The sequence below is a fragment of the Molothrus ater genome, chromosome 2 (genome assembly GCF_012460135.2).
Source record: "Molothrus ater isolate BHLD 08-10-18 breed brown headed cowbird chromosome 2, BPBGC_Mater_1.1, whole genome shotgun sequence".
Taxonomy (NCBI): domain Eukaryota; kingdom Metazoa; phylum Chordata; class Aves; order Passeriformes; family Icteridae; genus Molothrus; species Molothrus ater.
The window spans coordinates 70,272,652-70,296,912 of record NC_050479.2 but is presented as its reverse complement, the minus strand read 5'-3'; the positions used below and the strand labels follow the sequence as shown (position 1 = coordinate 70,296,912).

Sequence of the window (24,261 nt, the reverse complement as noted above, 5' to 3'; positions counted from 1 at the left end):
TTCTGCAAACTTTTGTGTTCCAGGCCCACTCTGTTAATAGAGGTAGCTATTGTTCTGCTTCTTACAAGTCTTTTGGAGATGTGAAGGGATGACTAGAAAAATGTACATCCATACAATTTTAGATTGCAGATAAGCAAAACTGATTACCGTCCTTTCTCTTGTCATTACTTAATGCCTTGATTTCCTTCATAATATCACTGGACCATAAAATCTGCCCTGAAGATCTCAGCACAGATAAAAACTCTGCCAAATAAAGAAAGAAAACAAAACAACCGTCCAAGTTGGTGAACCTTCAGAAACAGCTCATTGCAACAGACATTGAAGAGCTCTATTAAAGAAACAAAATAGCTTTAGGAATTCCTGTGCCCTTTTCATCATTGCTAGTACTACGATGGGTATGATGCGAGAGGAAGATGAGACGTGGTGGTCTGATACTGAGAGGAAAAACCTGCTTTCATTCCAGCCTTGACTCTCATCCCTTTCACTCAGACCTGGCAATCAGGAGGAAGATCTGTGGAAACAATGGTGATAGAATTGGCTATACATTAACTTTTAGTGAGGAGGACATTTTCTAGGCATTTCACTTTATTGTTGAAAGATGTGGTTTGTTGTGGATAAGAAATGTTCTTGATTTTTAATTATCCTTAGGAAATAGAATTCTATTAGATTTTGTGCATAGTTATATCAGAAGTCTGCCCTTGCATCTCCAAACTCCTATCAAAATCAAGAGAGTTGCATTAAAAATTATGTGAAATGTGAAAAAAAATATGTATATTAACTAAAAAATACAATGTCCCTTAGATTGGGTTAGCTGTAATAAAAGTAAAGTACTTGGTACTTGAAGCATGATTGTGGTTTAGTAAAACAATATTTTGTTTCGATATTAATTACATAGTAATGTGGCTGAGAGATGAATTGCATACTTGATAGAATTCTAATAGCTAGAAGAGACTATTAAAAATGAGTCTTGTTTGGATGCCTTTTGATAAAAAACAATTCTCTGGTATTAGAGAGCACTGTGAGACAATAACTGATGGCTAAATATTCTGTATTGTTTTGCACTATACAAAATGTGGTTTCACATTCTTGTTAGAATGAAGCCAGTTTAAAAAAAAAAGGAAAAAAAGCACAAAACATTTAACTGTACAGAAGAATGACATTAGATAAATCTTCAATTCAATAATTTCCAGAATATATGCTATGGTTTGTTTTTAACTTGTCATTACTGTTCATTCAGAGATGACAATTAGGAAAGGTTCACAAACATCAGGTTCTTGGTCACTAAGGAAAAACCAGAAAGGAGCGTGCATTTAAGACATACTTATTCCTTTCCTTCCATTAGGATAGGAGGAATAGCAGTGTTTATTCTCCATGTAGCCATTTTCTTTCATCTCGTGAAGGATGAAGAGCCTTTGGAGGACATGGAGATCTGTGATAATGGCACCTCCATGGGGGAAAAAAATGGGCATGGAAGAGCATCTCGAAAGCTGGTGCTTGGGGTCTTTCACCTTTCTGCTTTCTCTTCTATTCCAGTTTAGCACATGCATGAATCTTGAAGGTGGGTGATGGCAGGCAATCTAGAATTACGAACTTGAACAGGAAAATGGTCAGTATTACCAAATTGGGTGTCATTTAGAGTTGGAAATTGTGTGTTGAATTGACCATTAGGACATCAGATATGGGAAAACTTGACTGTCTGTAAAGATTTTAAATGTTTGAATGCCCTAGACATGGAGACTGTGATTAGGAGGTAGTGTAACTTGATTGTGTGGCTTGATGCGAACAATCCAACAGTATTTCTCTGGTTTTGATGAGGTGAAAGGCAGTTGTCGATTCAGACACTGAAATTTAGGTGAGTGCCTATCAGAGCTTGCACATGAGGTGTTTGAGCACACCGTGTCATTCTTGTATCTGTCAAGAGATGCAGGGATTTGGTTGCTCTCTCGGCTTCTGCTGAGCTCATATATATGTAGTCATACAAATTTAGGTGCTTAATTCTGAATGAAATCCCATCTGGTACATTACTCATGGCAAGCTGTGTATTCAGACTGTCTCATTTTTCTTCTCCATAGAAAGAGAATTATGGTATGTATAGAGAGCTGGGAGATTCATCAATGGAAAGCTCCAAAGCTCTCTGAAAAGAATAGGCTATATTCAGGGAGAATTTAGAATTGATGTATAGTAAGCTCTTTTTCATGTAAAATGTTCAGCTTTGTCATATTTTACTAGAGGATATAAGAAGAAATCTCTGAAGAGTTTAAGAAAGGATTGAACGGTGTCTTTGAGAAAATGTAATAAGTAAACATTGACAAGTAGGGAGGCTGTTTAATGAATTGGAATTTGTTTTGTGGCATTTGTGAATATGTAAAGAACTTAAAGAACTGTGGAATTCAGGTACATTATTCTTAGTGCTCATGTAAATTGCAGTGCCTTTTGGGGGATGTGAAAGGACAAAAGGCAGGTTTGGGGAACAGCTGATACTTTGAGTTTTTTGCCAGTAGCTCAAATATTTGAAAAATTCATCTTGTCTCTTCTAATAGCTGTTGTCTGCTGTTGTTTGGAAAGATTGCACATGGTGTTTGTCATCTTTCAAGTTTGTTACTGTACATCTGCTCTCTACATGATTTTTTAAGAATCTGGCTTGCCAAGGCAGTGTCAGACTTCTTGCAAGCAGTTTAGCAGCTGCTGTCCAGGGGAAGGCAGTCTGAGTTGACCTGGCATGGTACTTCTGTGGCTGTGGGGGAAGCATGCAAAGAAAAGCAAAAATGCTTTGATTAAGTCTTTCCATAGCACACTTGCCTCTACAGCAATGAATACTGGGATAAGTGCCTTTTAATTTTAAGACAAAAGGCAAGTTGTTATGGAGTTGTTATGCAAGTTTTTATGGGAGGAGAAGAGACAAGAGAAAGGGAGGTGAGAATACTGAGGAAGCATGGAAAATCTGAATTTTAAAGGGTTGATCTAAGCTAATTCAAGCTTTTGATGTCCTGTCCTTTCAGAATGTGTGTGGAAATCGAGTTGCTGATGCCTGGAGGGTTTGGAGAGCAGTGTCCGTTTGTACTGCAGTTAGAGTTCAGTCCAGCCAGATGTCGAATCTGATGCATGTCCAGTGAGGCACGCATGGGTTTAGTGAGATGTTAAGTGACATCTCACCCTCTTAGTTTTCCTCTCTCCCCTTTTGACTCCTCTGATTTTTCTGGTCTGACACTAATGTGTCATACATTTCCACTTCAGCCAGTTGTACATGTGCAATATGGCATCTTTCTAGAGTCTTCCTCTCTTCTGCTTGATGCAGCTGATGGTTTAAAGGCAGCTGTCAAGCGTAGGTCGCCTCACAGTGGAGATGAACCCCTTTATCCAAATTGTAAGTCTTTGGTTTCATTGTGTACTTACCTGGGGTAAAATGAGTAAAAAAATTACCAATTTAGGATTGGGGCCAATCTACTGCACTGACATAATTTTTGAAAATATTAATTTATTTGCATTAGATTTTTCAGTTATTTGTGGATGGGAGGTATTCTGTTTTTGGCTGGGGTAGAGTTATTTTTTTCACAGGGGCTAGTAGGGAGCTGTGTTTCAGATTTGTGCTGAACCCAGGGTTGATAAATTAGGGGTGCTATTGCTGAGCAGGGCTTACACAGAGCCAAAGCCTTTTCTGCTTATTGTACTTTGACATTGTCAAGGAGAATACTGGGGTGCTTGGGAGATTTGGGAAGAGACACAGCTGGGACAGGCGACCCAAAATGACCGTGGGAGTATTCCAGACCATGTGACATCATGCTCAGTGTATAAAGTGAGGAGAAGAAGGAGGAAGAAGGGGGAATGTTTGGAGTGATGGTGCAGTACTTTGACTTCCCACGTCACCATTATGTCTGATGGAGCCCTTCTGGAGATGGCTGAACACCTGCCTGCCCGTGGAAAGCAGTGAATTAATTCCTTGGTGTGCTTTTCTTGTGTGGGCAGCTTTTGCTTTCCCCATTAAACTGTTTTTATCTCAACCTATGAGTTTTCTATCTTTTACTCTCTTGATTCTCTCCCTAATCCAGCTGGTGGGGGACAGAGAGCAACTCTCTGGGGGGCTTGGCTCTTGGCCAGGGTTAAACCACAGCTGAAAGGAAGTCATTAAACCTCTGTACTGCAAAATTAAATATGATTTCTAAATGCCAGTGTATTTAATATAGTGACATCACAGTGTATTTCTTGTCTAGAAAGAAACTGGGACTGAGTGTGACTCAAAACAGGTGGAAGATGAATGTGGAAGGCAATGGAATTGCCATTGCAAATTCTTGGTTTCTGCTCCTGGTAACACATTCCCTTCAGTCTGGTCTCATGAAGACCCTGTAATTCAAGACCTGTTTTGTCTTGATTCCTTGTCTAACTTCTTGCTACATAGATTTTGAAATGAATTTAGCCTCACTTCTCATGCATTTTCTTTGAAAAGGATTAAGTTCATCTGAGTTGTGTGTGGTGAAGGAAAAGGTGGTTGTGCTTTAGTAGTAAGGACACAAGCTTTTTACTTAGTAATGGGTTAATATATAAATAGGTCTGTAGTGTTTAATGCAGTTAGGTAAAGGGTTTAAATTAGAAGAAATTTATTGCAGTTGCAGAGTTCTTTTTTTTTTCCTCTGATTAAGAGCAGGTAGTGGATTGCTTAATTTGTTGCATATATTTACTCATTGGCGTTCAGTTTATCTTTTAGAATTAAACTTCAAACTGAAATGAGATTGCTACATAATAATTTAAATCATGCATTCAAATATGAAAGTTGTTTATTTTCCCCTACCCTCAGCCCTGGTGTGTGCTGTAGCCTTCTCTTTAGAGAAATGGGATTTCTTGTGTTGGTCTGTCACTCCCTTAGTAGCTCTTGAACACACTGGACCATTTTGTCAGTAAGTGACAAGAAAACAAAAAGCTCAAACTGCAGTTGTATGTTTTCTTCAAATTAGCTTTTACAGGCAAAAAAGAACATTATGTGGAGAAGAGACTTAAATATGAGCTCCTGGTGGAAGGCATTCTGATTGTACTCAGTATGGAAGGTGTTTCAAGAGGTAGAGACGATTAGCTGGGCAGTGCTCATCCAGCTTCCAGCTGGGCCCAGAGTGCTGTGTGGACTAGTGAGGGAGGTGGGTGAACTGCAAAAGGCAAGGGCAGGGTCAGCTCTGAGAATGCTAGACAGAAAGCAATGGGAAAATCATCATATAATTAATTTAGCACTAATTTGTGCTCCTTTTGATTTATTTCTTACAAATTATGTTTATATGAAATGCATTTTCACTGTAGCATTTACATTAGAGTGGAAGAATTCCTCATAATTTTTCCTATTTTGTAGCTCCAATGCACTAGCCTGTTTGCAGAGCATTGGTGCTAGATGTTGCTCTTCAGTAACAGTGAATTTCCAGTTTTGACTTATTTTTGATCAAGTTCAGAAAAGTGTCTGCAATGGGTATGAAGCAGTATTTTGAAATATATATGTTTGTAGAGGAATACAAAAACATAGAACAGAAGCAGGAAGGTTTTTTTATCAAATACAGAAATTGTTCCTCTGTTACCTCTGATGTGCTGTGTAAAATTTAGCAAATTCAGCTAACCTTAAATTTTGACATATTCAAATTGTCTCATATTAAGAAAGACGTACAATATAATTCAAGACTGCTGCTTAGAAGTCATGAGTTTGTTCCTTCCTGACTTGTTATGAAATAGTCTTACAGTTAAATAGTTTCTTTTTGTTCATTAAGGCTGTTAAGCTTTTAGAAATGTTCTTGAGAATAAAATATTTTAAATTTTCAGGCGGAAGTAATTACAAAAATTACTGTGCAACATTTGAAAGGCAAAAGGATTTTTAAATTTACTAATGTGATTTTAATTAGAGAAATTGAAAAGCTACTTTAATTGCTTTAGTACAGTAAAAAAGAAATTTTCAGCTAAGTCTTTCCTAAATGAACTATGTCCTTGGTAATAATGTAATTTCTTGTTCCAGAAAATTTCCATGCCACATGGTTTTAAACAGAATATTATTCATGAGTAGTACATGGACATTGAATTGACTATAGTTTTAAAGAAAACTGCTTTAGATGTTTTTGTTTTATATCGCTTCCCTCTTGGGTGAATTCTGTCTCACTTGGGCATCCTTGCTCTCAAAGCTGCTCTCTGCAGGACAGTGTTTCTATGCCATTGTGCCCTTTTGTGATGCTTTCAGATCTCTTTTTGTGTTTGTTTTCCCCGTCTGTTGTGGTTTAGGAATGGTACTCCACACTTTAGTTTTCCCCCCGAGACTTTACAAACCACACTCATTTGCTTGCTCCCCTTCTCCCCCTCTTCTGCCCCTCAGCCCCCAGGGTGGACAGAGAGGAGAACTGGATGCACAAAAGGCAAAGATCACAGCCTGAGATAAGAAAAATTTGCTGGAAACAGCAATGAGATGTGAAAACAAACTAGCAGCAACAATATTAATAAGCATATAAAAAGAGAGAATGATTCGTGTGCAAAAATGCTCAAAAAATGTAGAGCCTGACTTGACAGAAGCCAGGTTGTTCCTGACTGTAGAGAAATGCACTGCTTCTTGGAAATGAGAGAGGAATCCCTCTTCTCTGCCCCTGGCAATGATGTGGGATGGTATCAAATAACACAATGTCCTGGACCCCCCCCTTGGTCTGGGCTGGAACGAAGATGCCGTCCTCATTTATTTCATTTTTCTAAGAAAGCCAATTCTGACAACCTTAGTTTTCTCAGATAAATGTCTTCCTGCATCTGGCATGTTCCCAAAAGCTGTCCAGTGAATGCCCTTATCCCATTCAGAATGCCATGTAGCTCCCCCTGTGGAAAACCATCTTCTTCCTCATGCAGCCTAATTCTGAGAGGCACTTGCCCTTACGTGCCAGATGAATTTATCATTTTTGCTGGAAACTGTCAGGGCTGGGGTAGGTCGGTGTCTGACGTCACTGGGGGCTGTAGTGCTTGCTTGGTCTGTTGGTGGCCAGCTTGCCAAGACAGGATGCCAGCCTGCTCCAGACAGTGACCTTTCCTGCCACTCCTGTGGGGACTGCCAGTTTTTTCTAAATGCAAATGTGCACTCAAGTCCAGTGATTCTGGAACTGCAGCACAAGTCTGTGCATACAGTAAATCTTACACCAAATCTAAGGCAAAAAGTCTACATTACCTATATTGCCTTTACTCTCTGCTGCTCTGCATGCTCCTGTCATATTCTGGCAGGAGTGGACAACTGCAGTGCCCTGGTAGGAATTGTACAGTGTCTTACAGTGGGAAGGCTGAAGCAAGGCTTTAAGAAGAAAGGTAAAGTACTTTTGTACTTTTTGGAGAAAAAAAGCCTGAATGTGTGTTACACTGATTCAGAGCTCTTAATTTCATTTTTGTAAATGTCATATGTATTTGTTTGTAAATTCCAGATTGTGAGCCATGCCTTTGGTGAAAAGGAACATTGAACCACGGCATCTCTGCCGAGGAGCTCTGCCAGAGGGAATTACAAGTGAACTGGAATGTGTAACAAATAGCACCCTTGCTGCTATCATACGCCAGCTAAGCAGCTTAAGTAAGTATCTGTAACTTCCTGCAAGTATTTGATTAATGATGAAAAGCTTTGAGATGGATTGTTTTAAATTGCAAAAGTATGGTATGGGACATTACCATTTATGTATTGTAATAATATGCTATAATAATAATTGCCTTTATGCTCTTCTATATTTTGAAGTGTATTAAAAAACCCAACCCTCCCTCCACCCCCAAACCCCACTCCAAAAAACAAATTAAAAAAAAACCAAACAAGCAGGAAAAAAAAGCCACTACCAAGAAAATCCCCAACCAAAAGACTGGACCATAGAGGACCAGAAAATTTTCTAAGGTCAGAGAAATTAGTGCAAGAAACAAGACCAGCACTTGAGTTCTACAGGATTAAGCCAGCAAACTCTTCTGCCTCTTGGCATCAAATGACACATTTGACTGAAATTTTAGTTTTTCGTAGTGTGCTAGTATTTCTTAAGCCTTCTCTTTTATATGTGTGTGCTCAATTCATATGAATGAAATTAGGCGCATTGAAAGGATGCCATTTGCTGAGCAGGCTACTGTTGAGGCAGGCTACCATCAGCTCTGTACGGGGTAGCCTACACACCACACCTGTCAGGTGACACCACCACTAGCAATTCTAGAAGCATGACTGGAGTGTTTGCAAGATGAACAATATTTTTGATGAAAGGGATAAGAGATGTTTTTCAGACAGTCTTTAACAATCAGCAGCTGTTGTTTGTGCTGATAACGCTGCTCCTAGAAAAGAAATTACTGCTTCATCAGTTGCTTCTCTTTGTAAATGGACGTGGTTTTCAAACTGAGAATCTGTATGGAGCTCAGACTAAGGGGCCCACTGGTGTTCAGTTCATGATGATAGGAAAAAGCCTTTGCTTAGAGAAAGAGGACAGGAGACACAGCATTTCCTCTTTGCAGTAGTCAGGGATTTAGGGATTTTTCTGAGCTGGAGGTCCATCTGAATCATCCTATGTAATGAGCATTTGTAAAACTATCATCTGTGGTATTGCTTAGATTTGTTGAAATAGGGCCTGCACCTTCTTCTTCATCAATGACCTTTGGCAGAATGTGCCACAATGGAAGTTGACCTGTTTCTTCCTTTTGATACCTTCTCATTCTAGTGTGATGAAAGATAATGAAAGGTGCTTTCATCTTGTGCATTTCCATAATAATTTCTGATTTTGTTAAGTCTTTATCCTGTTCTCCTGGTGATATCTTTTCCAGGTTGAAGTGTCCTGATCTGTAAGTGATCTTTTTGAACAGAAACCATTTTGTATTTCTGATCACTGTTTTGGATTTTTGCTTTGGATATGTAAGGTTAGGGTATGTTGTGGTTTTTTTAAGGTGGAGTGTTGAGGACTTCAGATCATATTCAAAACAGACTTCTGTTTTATCATTATTGCCCTAGGAATTTGTAGAATTTTGATTGTTGCTAAGTGTTGAATGATTATTTTCAGATAAGCTTGCAAGTGATCCTCTGATCTTTCTTGAACAGCAGCTGACGATTTAGTGTCTAATGTTATTTAGAGTTACTTTGTGTTTGCATTGTCATTGAGTTTCATCTTCTGTTTTCTCAGACAGTTGCTTAGTAGTGCCATCCTTAAGTTTCAGAAAGGTGAGAATGGCTAATGTTCTAATTATACTGAAGGAGACCTCATTTTGAATGACAAGACCTCATTTTGGTGTTGTGCTATGATTGTCCAAGTGTGATAATGCACTTTTTTACTTGTCTGACTTGCTAGGAATGTGTACAGCTTTCATTTATCCAGATTTGGTCTTGGGGCTAATCTGTTTATACAATGTATTTAGATCCACTTATGATTGTTGCTGAGGAACTGCTACTTATATTCATATCTGGCAGTTTTCCCTTAGCGAATTTCTAGGTCATCTGAAGTCTTTGTCGACAGCCCCTAAAGTTCTGGTAGTGTCAAGTTAAAGATCTATGCAAATAAATGATGTGTCCTTAGTCTTAACAGATGAATATGTGGTATTTAACAAGTGAAATGTACCACCATTCTCATGCACAGTCTGAAATACGTCACATTTGCAGAGGGTTTTTCTGCAGACAGCATTTCCTTTGCCTGTCTTTTGAGCCAACTGGGAGCAAGGAAATGATCACAGAAAAATGTTGTCCTGGAGCTGAAGTAGTATGTCCTGCTGACTGCATCAGAGCTGGTTGGTGTTCTCAGAGCTTGTGGCATAGAGCAAGCAAGTTCAGGTCTATCTTGCACTAACACTGGTTTTATAATGTTGCACTGTGATTTCAATGTGGATTTTAAAAGCTGGCAGGTCTGTACTGTTGCATACAAACTTGGCGTGCTTCTGCCTCTGCTCTTTTTGGGAGATGTGAACAAGTTCCTATCCAAAGGGAATGTACTCTCAGGAGAGCTTTTTCTGTATTATGTTTTCAGATTTGGGTTCGTTTCCAACCAGCTGGCTCAGAGCACAGGCAGAGTGAGCAGCATTCTCTATGAAACTGCACTTTTATGTAAGGCAGAATCTTGTCTAGGGGATTCACCTCCATTTGGGTGGAGAGAATCTTCTGGAGGAGAAGGACAGGGAACTATTGCAGCCTGTATCTCTAAGTAGCATGGAGGAAGTGTAATCTGTGGAGACTTGGAAGACATTTTTCATGCAGAGAACAACATTCACCAACTTGCCTCCTAGTATTTTCTTGGGTAGATTGGCCACTAGCTCAATTTCACTAGTTTTCATGCAGGCCTGAGCACACTACATCTCTATAGTACCGCTGAACCAGCTGGGTTGGAAAGGTTGCTTTTTTTTTGCCATTAAGTATCCTGCTAGAGGTACTGTGAAAAAGGAGATGGGAATCAAGACCTAGTCAGTAACAGCCTACCACTTTTGCACCTTTAAAAAAAGAGGAGGGTAAAGTATGAATCTAATGTTTCTAGTTAATGCAGTTTCAAATGGGTGGGTAGAATCACTGTCTTCTGTCATTGGAGGGAACGTCAGTAGGAAAGACTGCATAATTTCTTAGATGGATTTTTAAATTAATGTATAGGTTGGCCACATGTTGGGCAACACCTATTGTTTTTAAATTATTCTTACAGTGCCTAGGTCAGGTCTCAAATTGACAGACACATGCTTTTTACCAGTTTGTTTCTGTTTTATTGAAGATCTAATTTAAACAATGGCAATGTAGAAAACACATGAAATATTATTTTATTTCTAAAACTTACTGCATCATGTTAATCACAACAGCATGTCCAATACTGCTTTGCAATGTCACTGTTTCCACAGACAGGAGATTGACAGTCTGTCTTTCACAAGTTCTGGGCTAGCAAGTGTTGGAAAAAAATCAAGTATTGAAAGAAGTATGCTCCCACTTTGTCTTCTGAAAGATAACTGACAAATATCCATCTCCTTGACTTCTCTGGGGTAATATGTTTAATCCTAGGATGTGGCAGTCCTCTCTCAGCAGGCTGATTTCAATATATTAATATAAACTAGCATCTATTAAAATTGATTGAGCTCTGAGTACTGGTGGCTGAAGAATGTAATAACTGCTTTATTTAACTGAAGATTTGAAAAGCATATTTTTTTCCATAGCTTGGAATAACATCTTCATTTGGAGCAACTAAATCAAGTGGGGATTATAAGTAAATTTCAACTAGATGCTGGGAACACTTAGAAAACACTTTTAGTGTGCAGCAGTTGAACACTGGCATGGGTAGCCCAGAGGAGTTGTGGAGCCTCCATCCTTGCAAGTGTTCAAAACCCAGCTGGTCAGAGTCCTGTCTCATTGTGCTCTGAGCTGGGAATTGGACCAGATGATTTTGAACTTCAACTGTTCTGTGGTTGTGTGTGACTTCTGTTTTGGAGGGAGAGGAGATTAGGAGCAGGTAGATAGCATACCTTTCCTATCCACCTTCCACATATATATATTAAGCAGAGCTTGCATACACTGACATATCTTTACATTTTGGGTTAGTTATTGGCGGATCTTACACATAGTAATGAAAACTATTACTGGTAAAGTCCTTCATTCAGTGGCAATCACTTTTTTTCTTGTGATTCACAGTGTTTTCAGATAATGTTTTGGTCTACTTGTTGTTTCCTCTCTCCTCCCAGGTAAGTGACCAAGAAGAGGCCAGATTGTCCTGTTGACTTCCTAAGTGTTGCCATTTTTTTACACTGAGTTGTTATCTCCAGATGTTCACAGAATGGGATCTTAACTGAAATTTTCATTGTATATTTACTTTTCTTTGTGAAGTATTAAGGTTGGTTATTGGACCAACTTAAAATGTCAATAATGGCTGCTTTGGAAGTCCCTGTCATTTAGGTGGTTAATTCATATTCCATATTCTTCCAACTAATTAGTTTTGCTTTGCCCCCTTCCATTTCTGCTCTTCAGACTCTTCTTGATGCAGGTTGTATCAAGATGAACTTAATTCAGAAGCAGGGTTTTAAAGTTTGTTTTTGTTTGAAAAGCATGGTTAAGTGCAGGAGGCAGGACTTTTCTTTCTACAAGGATTTCTTGAGGGGTTTGGGCTGCAGAAATTGTAGTGGGAGACATCTTAAATGAAATATCAGTATCTGGGTAGGCGGGACCATCAGTTCAGTGAGTGGGAGCAATGAGTTTGGGTGGAATCTGAAATTTGTAGGGGAAGTTCTGGGGCAGGCCAGCTATTAAATTGGGGATCCGGAACCACTGATCTGGAGTGGATGAGAGTTGTGGAGTGGGGCACAAAGAGAGTCAAACTGGATGACTATGCCTAGTCCTATGAGAGGGCTGCGAGAGGAATGGCCATGCACAATGATCATCCCATCCCATCAGGGAGGGATTTGGTTTATCATGTGGCACCTTCTGTCCACTGTAGCACTTTCAGGGAAGGGCCTGAGGCTGCAAATCTGTACTAGGCACTGGTGAGGCCACACTTTGAGTATGGTATCCAGTTCTGGGCCCCTCAATTCAGGAAGGACATTGAGGTGCTGGAGTGGATTCAGGGAAGAACAACAAAGATGGTTAAGGGTCTGGAGCACAAGTCGGAGGAGCAGCTGAGGGAGCTGGGAGTGTTTCACTTGGAGAAAAAGAGGCTGGGGGGGACCTTAATGCTCTCTACAAGTGCCTGAAAGGAGGGCGTTGGCAGGTGGGGGTTGCCCTCTTCTCCCAGGTGACAGGATGAGAGGACAAAGTCTTAAGCTGCTTCAGGAGAGGTTTAGGTTGGACATGAGGAGGAATTTCTTCACAGAAAGTGTGATTAGAAATTGGAATGGGCTGCCCAGGAGATTATGGAGTCACCATCCCTTGGAGGTGTTTAAGGAAAGACTGATGTTGCACTTGGTGTCATGGTCTAGTTGATGTGATAGTGTTTGAGCATTGGTTGGGCTCAATGATCTCAGAGGTCTTTTCCAACCAAATTGATTCTGTGATTTGGTGATCTGCACTGCATTGTCCACTGTCAGAGTGACTGAGAATGTAGAGCAGGTGAAAGGGAAGCTGAAAAGGTTGTGCACCAAGTCCAGTGTGGCCATGGGTAAATGTGGTCAGTGGCCTCTGACCCTCTCTAAAATGACTCCAAGGACAGCAACGTTTGCAGTTGGCATTTGTAGAGGTAAGTGGGCTGCTGTTTTTATCTGTTTAACGCTGTTTTAATTTTGATGTTGGCCTGTGCTACTATGAATTGCAGGATTTTAATTTCAAGATCTACTTCAGAAGCTTTTATTGACTGCAGTAACTTCAGACCTTTTCATCACAGTGACAGGTTTTAATGCTCAGTTGTCTGTCAGTTGGCACTAGCTCAGCTACATAAGGATTAGAATTTGTAAGTCTCCCTGTGTTTTTAAGAAGACTGCTAACCAGGATGTCCAGAAGAATAGATTTCAGGCAGAATTTATGGTATATTTTGACTTTTTTGTACAAATCTGTTACCCTGAATTTTGCTGAATGACAAACTGCGCTGTTCTAATCCTACAGCTACTGTGTTTTATTATACTTCATGATATTGAAGCCATTTGTCTTGTGTTTTGTAAGCCACTAGCAAAGGGATTTCCTTGTCTATTTTCTTACACAGGCAAACATGCTGAAGACATATTTGGTGAATTGTTTAATGAGGCCAACAGCTTCTACATCAGAGCAAATTCCCTCCAAGACAGAATTGATCGCCTTGCTGTCAAAGTCACCCAGCTGGATTCAACAGTGGAAGAGGGTAGGTAATTGCCTGAAAGCACTGAGCCAGAAGTGATGTTGACAAGAGCACAGTATTTAATTGCACAATAACCTCTGTCTTTTCAAAGTAATCCTGTAACGATATTTCATCTTGTTGTCTCAGTAAGGCAAGCTGGGAATAATCACTTTAGCAGAGCAAGTGAAAGTATTCTTGAGTCAAGAAGCCCCTGTAGTAATGGAGCCATTAAGCTACCTTTTTCATGAGGAAAACTTTGAGTTCATGAGTGTAGTAAATCGTAAATGAATAAATATAGACCTTACTGGGGGTAAGTCAGAAAACGTTTGGACTGGGTGTCCCTATCAATTTCATAGTAGGATAATCACAAACTACATTAGTACATTAGTCTGTTCTGTGATCATCAAAGATCTTATAATACTCTGTATTTAAACAAGGCACTGTGTTTGGATCAACCAGGTGAAAATCTTTAAGGGGTTCTACTCACTAGAAACTGTATTTCCTTTAAAAATATTTCCTGCTTATGAGCTTATTTGGGTAGATAAAGCATTTCTCTGTCTAGCTTTAAAGGCTATTAACGTGCATCTTGGCCTCCATGCTACATATCTGAGCCAGCTAATGCCTGTACTTCCTGTTTAGATGATTCCTGACATTTACTAAAATGTAAAAAGCTTTTTATATCAGTACAGTCGTGTAATATTGACTCAGTAGTAGTTAATGCTACTTGTGATATATTTAATAGTGCTATTTATATGGCTTATATATTTCATGTGCCATTCAGATTTTTGTAGCTTACATATTTATAGTGCCAATTATTAGTGCCAATATTAAATTGTAGTGTTGATATTTAATAGTGTAATGGTGTAGTATTTAGCCTTCCTTTTTTAGCTGGTTTACTGGTTTTAGCTGGTTACTATCTGGAAATTATTATGCGTTGTTGTTTTATGGTTTTGGAACATATGAACTGTTAGGGCGTCCACAGCTTCTCTGGGCAACTGTGATAGTCTATCTCTAAAGAGACCTGGTTAAGTGAAAGGTGTCCTTGTCCATGGTAGGGGGATTGGAATGAGATAATCTGTAAGATACTCTCCAAACCAAACCACTCTGATTTTTTGGTACAAGCACCTGCATTTTACTGTCTTAGTGTGATTAGAAATTGGAATGGGCTGCCCAGGAGATTATGGAGTCACCATCCCTTGGAGGTGTTTAAGGAAAGACTGGATGTTGCGCTTGGTAGTGCAACAGCTATCTGGGAACATAAACTGACCTCCTATGAGATCACTATTCAGGTTAGTTTTTGAGGCATATTGTGTTGGTACTATGAGCAAACTAGATGATATTAATATACTGTACTTTTGGAAATGGCAGTTCTCATCTTGGTTTTGCTGGTTTGGTTCCCCCCCCCCCCCCTTTTTTTTTTAATGCCTCATTAATGTCTCATTAGTGTTATGCAGTAGCACCCAGCTAGTTTTCAGAGTTTGGAGGATAATTAAAAGCAATCTTTTGGAAGGGGAAACTAGTGTATGGACTGAGAATTTAATCAGTGTTTATTTTAAATTGACAGCAGTTGTTACTTACTCTTGCATTGCTAATCATGTTTCATATTAATAAGGTGTATATACAAACTGCTGTCACTTAGTGTCAGTAGTAAATTTTATTAGCTGTTTCACTGTAGGAGTTGAAGTCTTTATAAAAATTCATTGTACTGTCAGAAATAGTATGTTTCTGGATAGCTTCGGCATTTAAGCAAAATGTCAGTTGCAAGGTTGTTTTAAAAAGCCCTTCAGATTTGATTGCATCAGTGATTTCTTATATTCTTAGATATAACTAATACAATGTATATAAAAATATTTTATATATAAAAAACTACAGTTGAAAAAAACATTTTAAAATAATTGCAGTAAAGTTTTCAAAAATATATAAATAACTTATTCTAAAAATCTCCAGAAAAACAGTGGGTTTTTTTTGGTTCTTTTGAGTGTCTTCCATCAAACAAGAATGAAACAATTCAGATATATGCATCTAAAAAATCTGTCTGAAAAACCTTTTACTTACAGGCAGATTTAAGTAAAAAGTAATTTTAGAAATGATGGTTTGATACTTCAGATGATGTGAATGGGGGAACGAGTATTAGACATGAAATATTCTATTTTTAATTTTTTGCTATTTGCAAATGCTATACATTTGCATTGTATAATTTTTTAATTTTTTGCTCTAGTAGAAGTTACAGAAGAAACTAAGTAATTTTTGGAGTGAGAAGCAAGACCTCAGCACAGATAACAAAAATAGTTGGGCAGAGAAGTCTGAGCGGGATTTGGTGTCCATCATGACAGACAGTAACAGTGTAAAATTTCATCCCTTGGTCTTTTTTCAGGTCATCAGTATACTACATTTTTGGCCATTACTGTTCATTTGCCTTGTGAAATTTCTCACAGTTAGTCCTTGAGATTCAATAAATTGGATGAATGGGCAAGAAGTATTACATGAAATATCAATGGCAATAAAAGGGGACTAAGCCGGTACATTTTGTTTGCACAAAGTCCTACAGCTTACCCTCTTATAAAACACTTGGATTGAATCCAGACGTGGTCAGTGTCATTGTAGACAACCTAGTGAAGATTTCAACATCCTCTTCAACTCAGTCTAAAACCTGTATTTCAGGGTGCTCAGGGGTAGAAGATGATATCAAGAGCTTACTGTCACTTTTAAATTGTGATTGGCCTTTAACGGGATCTTCTTTAACAGTGATTTCTGCATTTCATGAAAACTTGTATTAAGAGTGAAAGAAAGCCTTGATAAAAGTGACAGGAACAATTAAAACCAACTTCAACCTATCATTTGAAAAGAAAGAATGAAAAGCCTGGTGTCATTTTCCCCAGAGCTGTGTATGTGAAAAGATAAAATGAAAGTATGAGAGTGCAAGTATTTCTCTCTTTAGAGACATAAGCAAAACATAAGAGCAAGGAGTGTTTAGTTACATGGGAAGACATAAGAGTTGAAAGAGAGTAAAATGAGAGGAACTCTGTCTCTCATAGGAGGTTGTTGCAGCTGTAATTTAATTATACTTAGAATGGGCTGGAATATGTGTATAGATAGCACATACAATTATAAAACACACTGTGTCAGAGGAATACCATACCTTGTGTTTCAGTCTTGAAGCCAGTCTTTCTGCTGTTAGAACTCCAGGATAAAGCTTATAAAAAGGGGAAATGGTTGTACATCTGCATGTGACAGCATTCTTGCATCATTTTCCAAGATACAGTCCACGGTCCCATTATTTTAAGTGATGTTCTGGACTAAGTGAGACTTACATCTGTTTTATTATGGGAATTTTTACATGCCTTTGTGCCTAGTTATCAGGATTATCCACTGAGGAAAAACCTGTCTTTGTGTTAACATGCTGAAAATATTTCAAATAATTAGTGGAAAAAGGATGTTGTGTATCCACTTTCATTCCTTTCAGACCTATGGTAAATGTATATCTGTTTCTAACAGTATCCTTACAGGACATCAACATGAAAAAAGCATTCAAGAGCTCAACAGTTCAAGACCAGCAGGTAGTTTCAAAGAACAGCATTCCAAACCCGGTGGCTGATATTTATAATCAAAGTGACAAACCACCACCTCTGAATATTCTTTCACCTTATAGGTAAGGAAATATTGATTGTTTACCTTCTTGTACTTTACCCTTTATTTCCTAATCATATGCAAAAAATAATTATAGCAGAGGGGAAAAGCTGTAGTGACTATTGAGATTTGATTTTTCAAGATTGATAAAACTCAATCTGCAATAAATAATTTATTTCTTTTTTAAGAATGGTATAGCACAGCATTTGCAGTGTATTTTATTTTTAAGATAAGAAGTTTTCACTGGAATGTGAATGTGTAGGATTTATGACCAAGGGATGTGTTTTTGCTGCTGCTGCAGACAGTGGTGGTATTTGTTTATGGACCTCCAGTTAGTAAGGGTTGTTATTGATCAGCTTGAGGCTCGGATGATCATCAAAGGTAAATTTTTTGGATTTAAAGCACACTACTTCATGTATTTTTATCTTTCCTCCTGCTGCTTTTCCAGGGATGATAAGAAAGATGGATTGAAGTTCTACACTGATCCTTCCTATTTTTTTGATCTTTGGAAAGAAAAAATGTTACAGGATACCGAAGATAAGCGAAAAGAAAAGAGGAGACAAAAGGTAAAAGCAGAAACATAGTAGCATGTTTGTGTATTACAATTTTATGTGCAGTTGTCCAGGCATAAAGATTCCCAGGTCATACTTAGTTTGTGTGTGTGGGAAGATTGTTCCTCTTGTGTGGCTTAGATTCAGTACATTCCATTTTTATAGCTTATGCTGTCTATTTTAAGAAGGCAGCAAATTGAATTTTAGGAGGGCTGTGGTTATCTTCCAAGATGCTCTTTTGAATCCTTTGCCAATATCTGTTTATTGGTACCCAGAAAAATGCCCCTGTTATGCTCCAGAGAAAGACTGTAATGGGAGAGGAAAGGAATTGGCATTAGAATGTTTTCCATTCCAGTGTCCCATTTTTTCCATTCTGATTTTACAGGAAAATATACAGATGCCTTTATAAGAATTTAAAAAATCACTTGATCATTTCTTTATTCCTATAGAACAATTTCTACCAAACTACTTTATATATTTATAAGTTATTTTAGACTTCAACTTAGGCAACACATCCTGCTTATTTCCATCCATGGTATATTTTCTGTAGATTTTAATTGTCTTATTACAGTCTACAGATGCAAATATACTCAATTCCAATCATGTACTATTACAGCCATACATCACAGAAATACCCCTTGATAAATTCAAGCGGAAGTACTATTTGATTTGATTAAATATATGCCAAGTCCAACTAAGAAAGCAGCATAGACTTGAGTCTGCATGGATAAAGTTCAGTTTGTGATGGGAAGAAATCTCAGGTTTAGCTTTCCAGAAGATGATTTTCATGCATTTCATGATCTGTGTCATGAGCAGGATGATTTGGGTGAGATGTGTCCCAGGTACACCTTGTTCCGCAGGTTGCTGAACCAAATGTCCTTTTTCTTTTATTCTTGTCCTTATGGTAGCAGTAACCAGGAATGAATCCAGAGCATTTATTAACAATTTGATAGCTGAACTTAAATTTTCCATCTGTTAAATGAGAATTCTTTGCTCAGTTTGTGCTCTACAGAAGCACAAAACTTGATAGTTGTTGAGAAACTGTGCAGGTGAAATAAATGTTTACTGTTTAACAAAGTACAAGGTAGACACCTAAATGCCATCCTACTCAGCTGACCAAATACAGCTAATTTTTAGCCTCAATTTTTTAGGTGCTTAGTGAAATCTGAGAGTAGTTCCTGCACCAGAGAATCAGTTTTTCAGTATTATTTTGATAATTTGCCCTAAGTGCTCACACTGTTGCAGCAGGAGGTTCATAAGCTGTTTAATTTTCTTCCCTCAAATATCATGCTTTTTGTTTCTGTATACAGTTTAATTGAAAATATCTGACAGGCTTCCTCTGATTTGACTCTTTCAGGCAAACTTTTTCTGAAGAAAAATGTAATTTTAATTCTTTAAGTTTAAAATCTGTGTAGTCTATTTTTTTTTTACTTTCTGTAGATCAGTGTCTGAGAGTTCAGTGTAGTTTTGACTTGGTATGTACCAGTGGTATTCTAAATTGAATGGCTGTAGGTAGGGCAGTTGTGACTAAACAAAGGATAAACTGTCAGAATTTCCTCTTTATTGTGCTGGCTTTTTATCTGGGAATAATTAGCTATTCAAGCAAGTAAAAAATTCTAAATTTGGAAAGCTTGTATTTCAGAAATCATTCCTGATGACTTGTGTTTTGATAGGATTTTATGAATTTGTGGTGAGGAAAATACTCTAGGCTTGTGCTTTTTTTGTGTTTTTTGAAAGTATTGCAAATACTTGCTGAAGCTGCTTTTTATTACTAGCTCTTAATTCTTTATTTAAATGCTTGAAATATCATTTGCTAATTCTTGATGCAAATATCAAACTTACAATTAACTCAACCCTGTTTGAAGGCTCTAATATGTTTTGTGTTCGCTGAAATAATTTGCTGCCAACATGAATGACTTGTTTTCTGGCCTAATCTACAGCACCCACTTGTCTGCCACAGCTTCTATTACAGCTAATTAAAGAAAAAGTAACTCCTCTTAATATTGCTTTAATTTTCTGAGAAATATTTCCAGCTGTAATTATCTAGAAAGTCTTTAGCTTCCCAACAACTCTGTCATCTTTGCCCTGGGTTGTAAAGCTCGAGCTGTCACCATTGTCAAGGGACTGAAACTGCTACTGAAACAACTTAAAACTACTCTTAGAGGTACATGCAGCTTTGTCAGCTGCTAGCAATAGGGCTGCCCCCCTGTTTTGGAAGACATTAAATGTTTTAGAGATGTATTGATATAATATTTAACCAAAATATCACTACCAGTAGGGTTTAGTACTGCTTGAGTAAAAATGATTCAAGTGTATTTATTCATTAGCACGCTTACAGAGGCTGATCTGGAACAACCTGTCCAGCTGAAATCTGATCCAATTAAAACCAGCTAAGCTTTGTGCTTATTTTTTGTTGTTTATGCATCCACATGTATAAACATTTTTTAAACTTTTTAAAGTTTTAAAAACTTTTTATAAACTTTTGTTTTTCATTAAAAAAAGCTGATCTCTTTAAAACTAAATTTCTGAATAATAAGCAGTAACTGTAAGCAGCCATGTAAGCACTCATGATTGTGCAGGAATTGTATCAAAATGATTGTCTTCCTAGTAGCATCATATATTGGTCAAAAGGTGAATATTTATTTTACTTAGAATCTTGCAAGAGATATATAGTTGTGACCCCCAGATGACAAATTGCTGTTCTGAAAGAAGACAAAACAAAGTGTTTTCAGTGAAAATGATTACTTGATCTTTCTTCTGAAATATAACATGACTCAGGAATGAGGATAAAAGTCGAAAATTAAAAATCCCAAAATATTTACAGCAAATAATTGAAAAAGACAGATGAAAAGCTTTTAATAAGCATATATTCAACCATGGCAATTAGCAAAACTATATATATTTAAAATAAAGCGTGACTAAATCTGTGTCCTTCCTTCTCCAAATCCTCTGTTGGCAGAATTTGATGTGAAAAAGTGGTTATCAGACATAAAAAGGGTGTGATTCGAAAAAGTTTGTGGAGGAAAAATATTTTGGGAGAACTGATTAAGAACCAAAATGATTGTTGTTATTAAACATAAATCAGACCAAAAATCTGTTTACTGTAGAAATAAGCAGGAGTTGTCAAAACATTTGGGTGTTGAACTTCAAGAAGTCTTTTCTGACATTCTGAATGGTAGGAGGGTCAGCAGGTCCCTCATGCAAATATGCATGAATGAGCAAGAGATCCAAAACAAGGACAAGGAAGCCATTTGTTAGTTTTTTGTTAGTTATGTAATGCCAAACACATTATTTCAGAATTATTTACTCAGTGCTGTTTGACAGTTGGAGTAAAAAACCTGTGTTCATCTGTGATGGGCTTTTTGTTAAACTGGCTTTCCAACTATTATCCCTTATTTTGTGGGTCTAGATTCCCCAGTAAAAGGCTTGCCTACCAGAATTTAACCAAGCTCTTCTCTCAGTATAACTCACTGACTGCATTCTCAGTACAGCAATATAATTATTTTCTGAGAAACTATTTTTCTAGCAGCCAAAAGCCTAACACCATGTATTCTAAGATGTAGGATCTAGAGCTGATTGAAAAAAAGACCCCTATGCTCTCATGAATACTGAGAAAAGGAGTAGCAGACCCTTCTCTGTCTGAATTGAGCAATCTTGTTCATTTTTTGTGCAGAAGCACCAGTATGAGTTTTATATTCATACTGAGTAGTCAGAAGTAGGTGAGTACAACATTTCCAAGGTGTGAAAGCATTAGGTCCCAATATTAGGAAATCTTGCTATCAGTGAGGTAAAGATAAATAGGTATAATAAACACTGACATTGGTTGAGCCTGATGTGATATTTATTGAAAGATAAAAGCAGCCAAATTTGTCATGAACCTATCAAGCTGTAATATACTGCTGGCCTGAGTACTGCTGACTCACTGCAGAGAGAATTAGTGTAATTCATTTTTATATCAATGGTGAGAAGAAGCTAGGAGGAATTTTGGTAGTTAATTAGATCTAAGAAGGCAGAGGAAGTTAAAACAAACAAAAATCATTTCACATAGCCTATGGAATAGGAAAGTGTGTCCAGTTTCTCCATACTTCCCCTGGCCCAGTTCATTGTGACCATAATGAATAATCAGAATAGCCCTGAGCTTATTTTACATTCTCAGAAATTTGATTTTTGGGAGATGAAAATTACAAGTGCTTCAGGGTGGTGTAAATAAAAGACCAGAAGTGATGTCAGAAGAAGTTTAACTTTCTGGGTTTTAAAATTGGTCCCATTTCTGTATTAGGAAAACCAGGAGATTGATATCACAGTAGCGCATGCATCCTTACAGATCAAAAGTCCTGCTACTAATGAGGTTATTTTAGTGCAGAGGAATTTTTTGAAGACTTGGCTTCATCTGTAAATCTGGTCTTATTTTCATGCACTCTAACTGCATTTTAACCAGCTTTTTTCCTTTCCTTTTTTCTCTCTCTTTGCATGCTTTATTTCTTTTGTTTGGACATTAGGAGCAAAAGCGTATAGATGGCACCACCCGTGAGGTGAAAAAGGTTAGAAAAGCCAGGAACAGACGCCAGGAGTGGAATATGATGGCATATGACAAAGAGCTTAGACCTGACAACAGGTTGTCTCAAAGTGTGTACCATGGAGCATCTTCCGAGGGATCACTGTCCCCAGATACTAGGTCTGTTTACAGCAAAGCTGTTTGTTATACCACAGTTGTATGTTCAGCAATACTGAGTAGAATTAGGTGTTTTTACAGGATGGGAATAGTTAGACAAAACATACAATGCATGTTTAAAACATTCTTTTCAAATTTACTTTTAAGCGTGAATGACATAATGGATTCTGTAATGATTTTTTTCTTCCTCAGCTTCACATGAGCATTTTGTCATCTTAATGCTATGTACTGCAGAGAAAGAAGTGTTTGCTGTATGCTTTGTATTTCATCTTCAGCAGCTGTAGTTACAAAGCATTTAAGCCTCTACTAGATAATGTCAGTAGCTCTTCCTTAGTGTCTAGTCTGTTGTTTGGTGCCCTGCTGGTAGCTTAATAAATATTTTTCTGTGATCTACTCAGTCAAGAATACTTTTGCTGGAAGGAATACTTTGGTGGGAGAAGAGTTCAGCTTTTTGATGTTATATTAGTCTAAAAACCAAGCTACAAAATCAGATGAGATGTTACTGCTTGAAATAACAAAAATTTCTGCTTAGAGATAACACAGCAGAATTCATCTTCATTGACTGAGATTCTTTTTGAGCTCAGTGGGAGTTACCTGATGTGCAATGAAGTTTTAGTTTTTGCACAAGCTGGTCTCACCAGAGGATTTTCCCACTTACTTTATTTCCTTTGTCTGTTGTGATTAAGTACAAGCAATAAACATTGAAATAAATAGGGTCCACTGGAAAAAGTGTTTAAATTGGTGAATGGCTAGGTTGAGGAGGCAGCTACCACTGCAAGAGTGTGGAATGATACCTTTAGTCCATTTTCCAATGGAGATTAATTTAAAAGAAAATTATCTCCTCAGAACTTTGCAATGTTGTGGTCTTTGTGAAAAGGAATGAACTTGTAATGGAAACATAGTATTTGATATTGCTATTGGTCTTTCAGTTACGTATTCAGACTCCCTCCCTGTCTAAAAACTGTTGTTTGTTTTGTTTTATTTTACAGTTTCTGATGCAAAACTTTGTCTCCTGTTAGTTTTAATGAAACACTGCAGACTGACAAAGCTTTACATAGGTTGATCTAGCAAAAGCTGTGGATTTTTTAATCAGAACTTCTGTTTCATACCTTTTGAGTATTTTTTTTTTCAGATTTAACACCTTGCTTCCAGGATTCCTGAGTTTAAATTATCATATTGAAGTTATTTGTTTTTATCTCCCAGCAATGTCAACATGTATTTGGTTGTTTGCAGATATGTGGTATTTGCAATCTGTGGGATTTTTTAAAGTAGAAATTGTAGGATGCATCTGTTTTGATGTTGTTTGTGTGACAGATACCTTGTACTTATGTATGGCTTTTATATTTTATAAATTAAGGACTATTTTACATTTCAGTGAATCAAACATCTGAGATTGAATCCTGAAATCTGTTTTACATCCATGGAGCATTAATTCTGAGAACGTGAGATGGAGAGAGGGCTTTCTATTTTTTCACCTTGGAGTAGTCTTAAGCTATAAAAAATCCATACATATAGAAATATGTAGTGGTTTGAGAGACATTTTTAAGCTGCCACCTACTGCATGAGCAGTGTTCTGTAAGTCAGATCCCAAATAAGTGTATTTGGTTATACTGTCTTTTTTTTTCCTAGTGCTAAAGTAAAAAAAATTGGTCACATATCTTCTCATTTGGTACTTGTAAGACTTAAGCATTAAATGTTGACATCCCGGTGTTCGGACTGTGGCAACTTACAA

General features: G+C 37.6%; 1 protein-coding gene across 2 annotated transcripts in view; it reads left to right on the top strand.

Moving 5' to 3' along the window:
- Nucleotides 1–24,261, top strand: part of WASF3 (WASP family member 3) — a 66,083-nt gene that overhangs the window by 35,408 nt on the left and 6,414 nt on the right. Inside the window, exons 3-7 of one of the 2 annotated variants that reach the window (XM_036404175.2) lie at nt 7,404–7,546; nt 13,569–13,703; nt 17,175–17,328; nt 17,755–17,872; nt 22,357–22,532. In XM_036404175.2, coding sequence (XP_036260068.1) covers nt 7,414–7,546; nt 13,569–13,703; nt 17,175–17,328; nt 17,755–17,872; nt 22,357–22,532 — 716 coding nt within the window. In that variant the 5' untranslated portion in view covers nt 7,404–7,413. The remainder of the gene's footprint in view (nt 1–7,403; nt 7,547–13,568; nt 13,704–17,174; nt 17,329–17,754; nt 17,873–22,356; nt 22,533–24,261) is intronic. The other variant, XM_036404176.2, reaches the window with a different exon arrangement.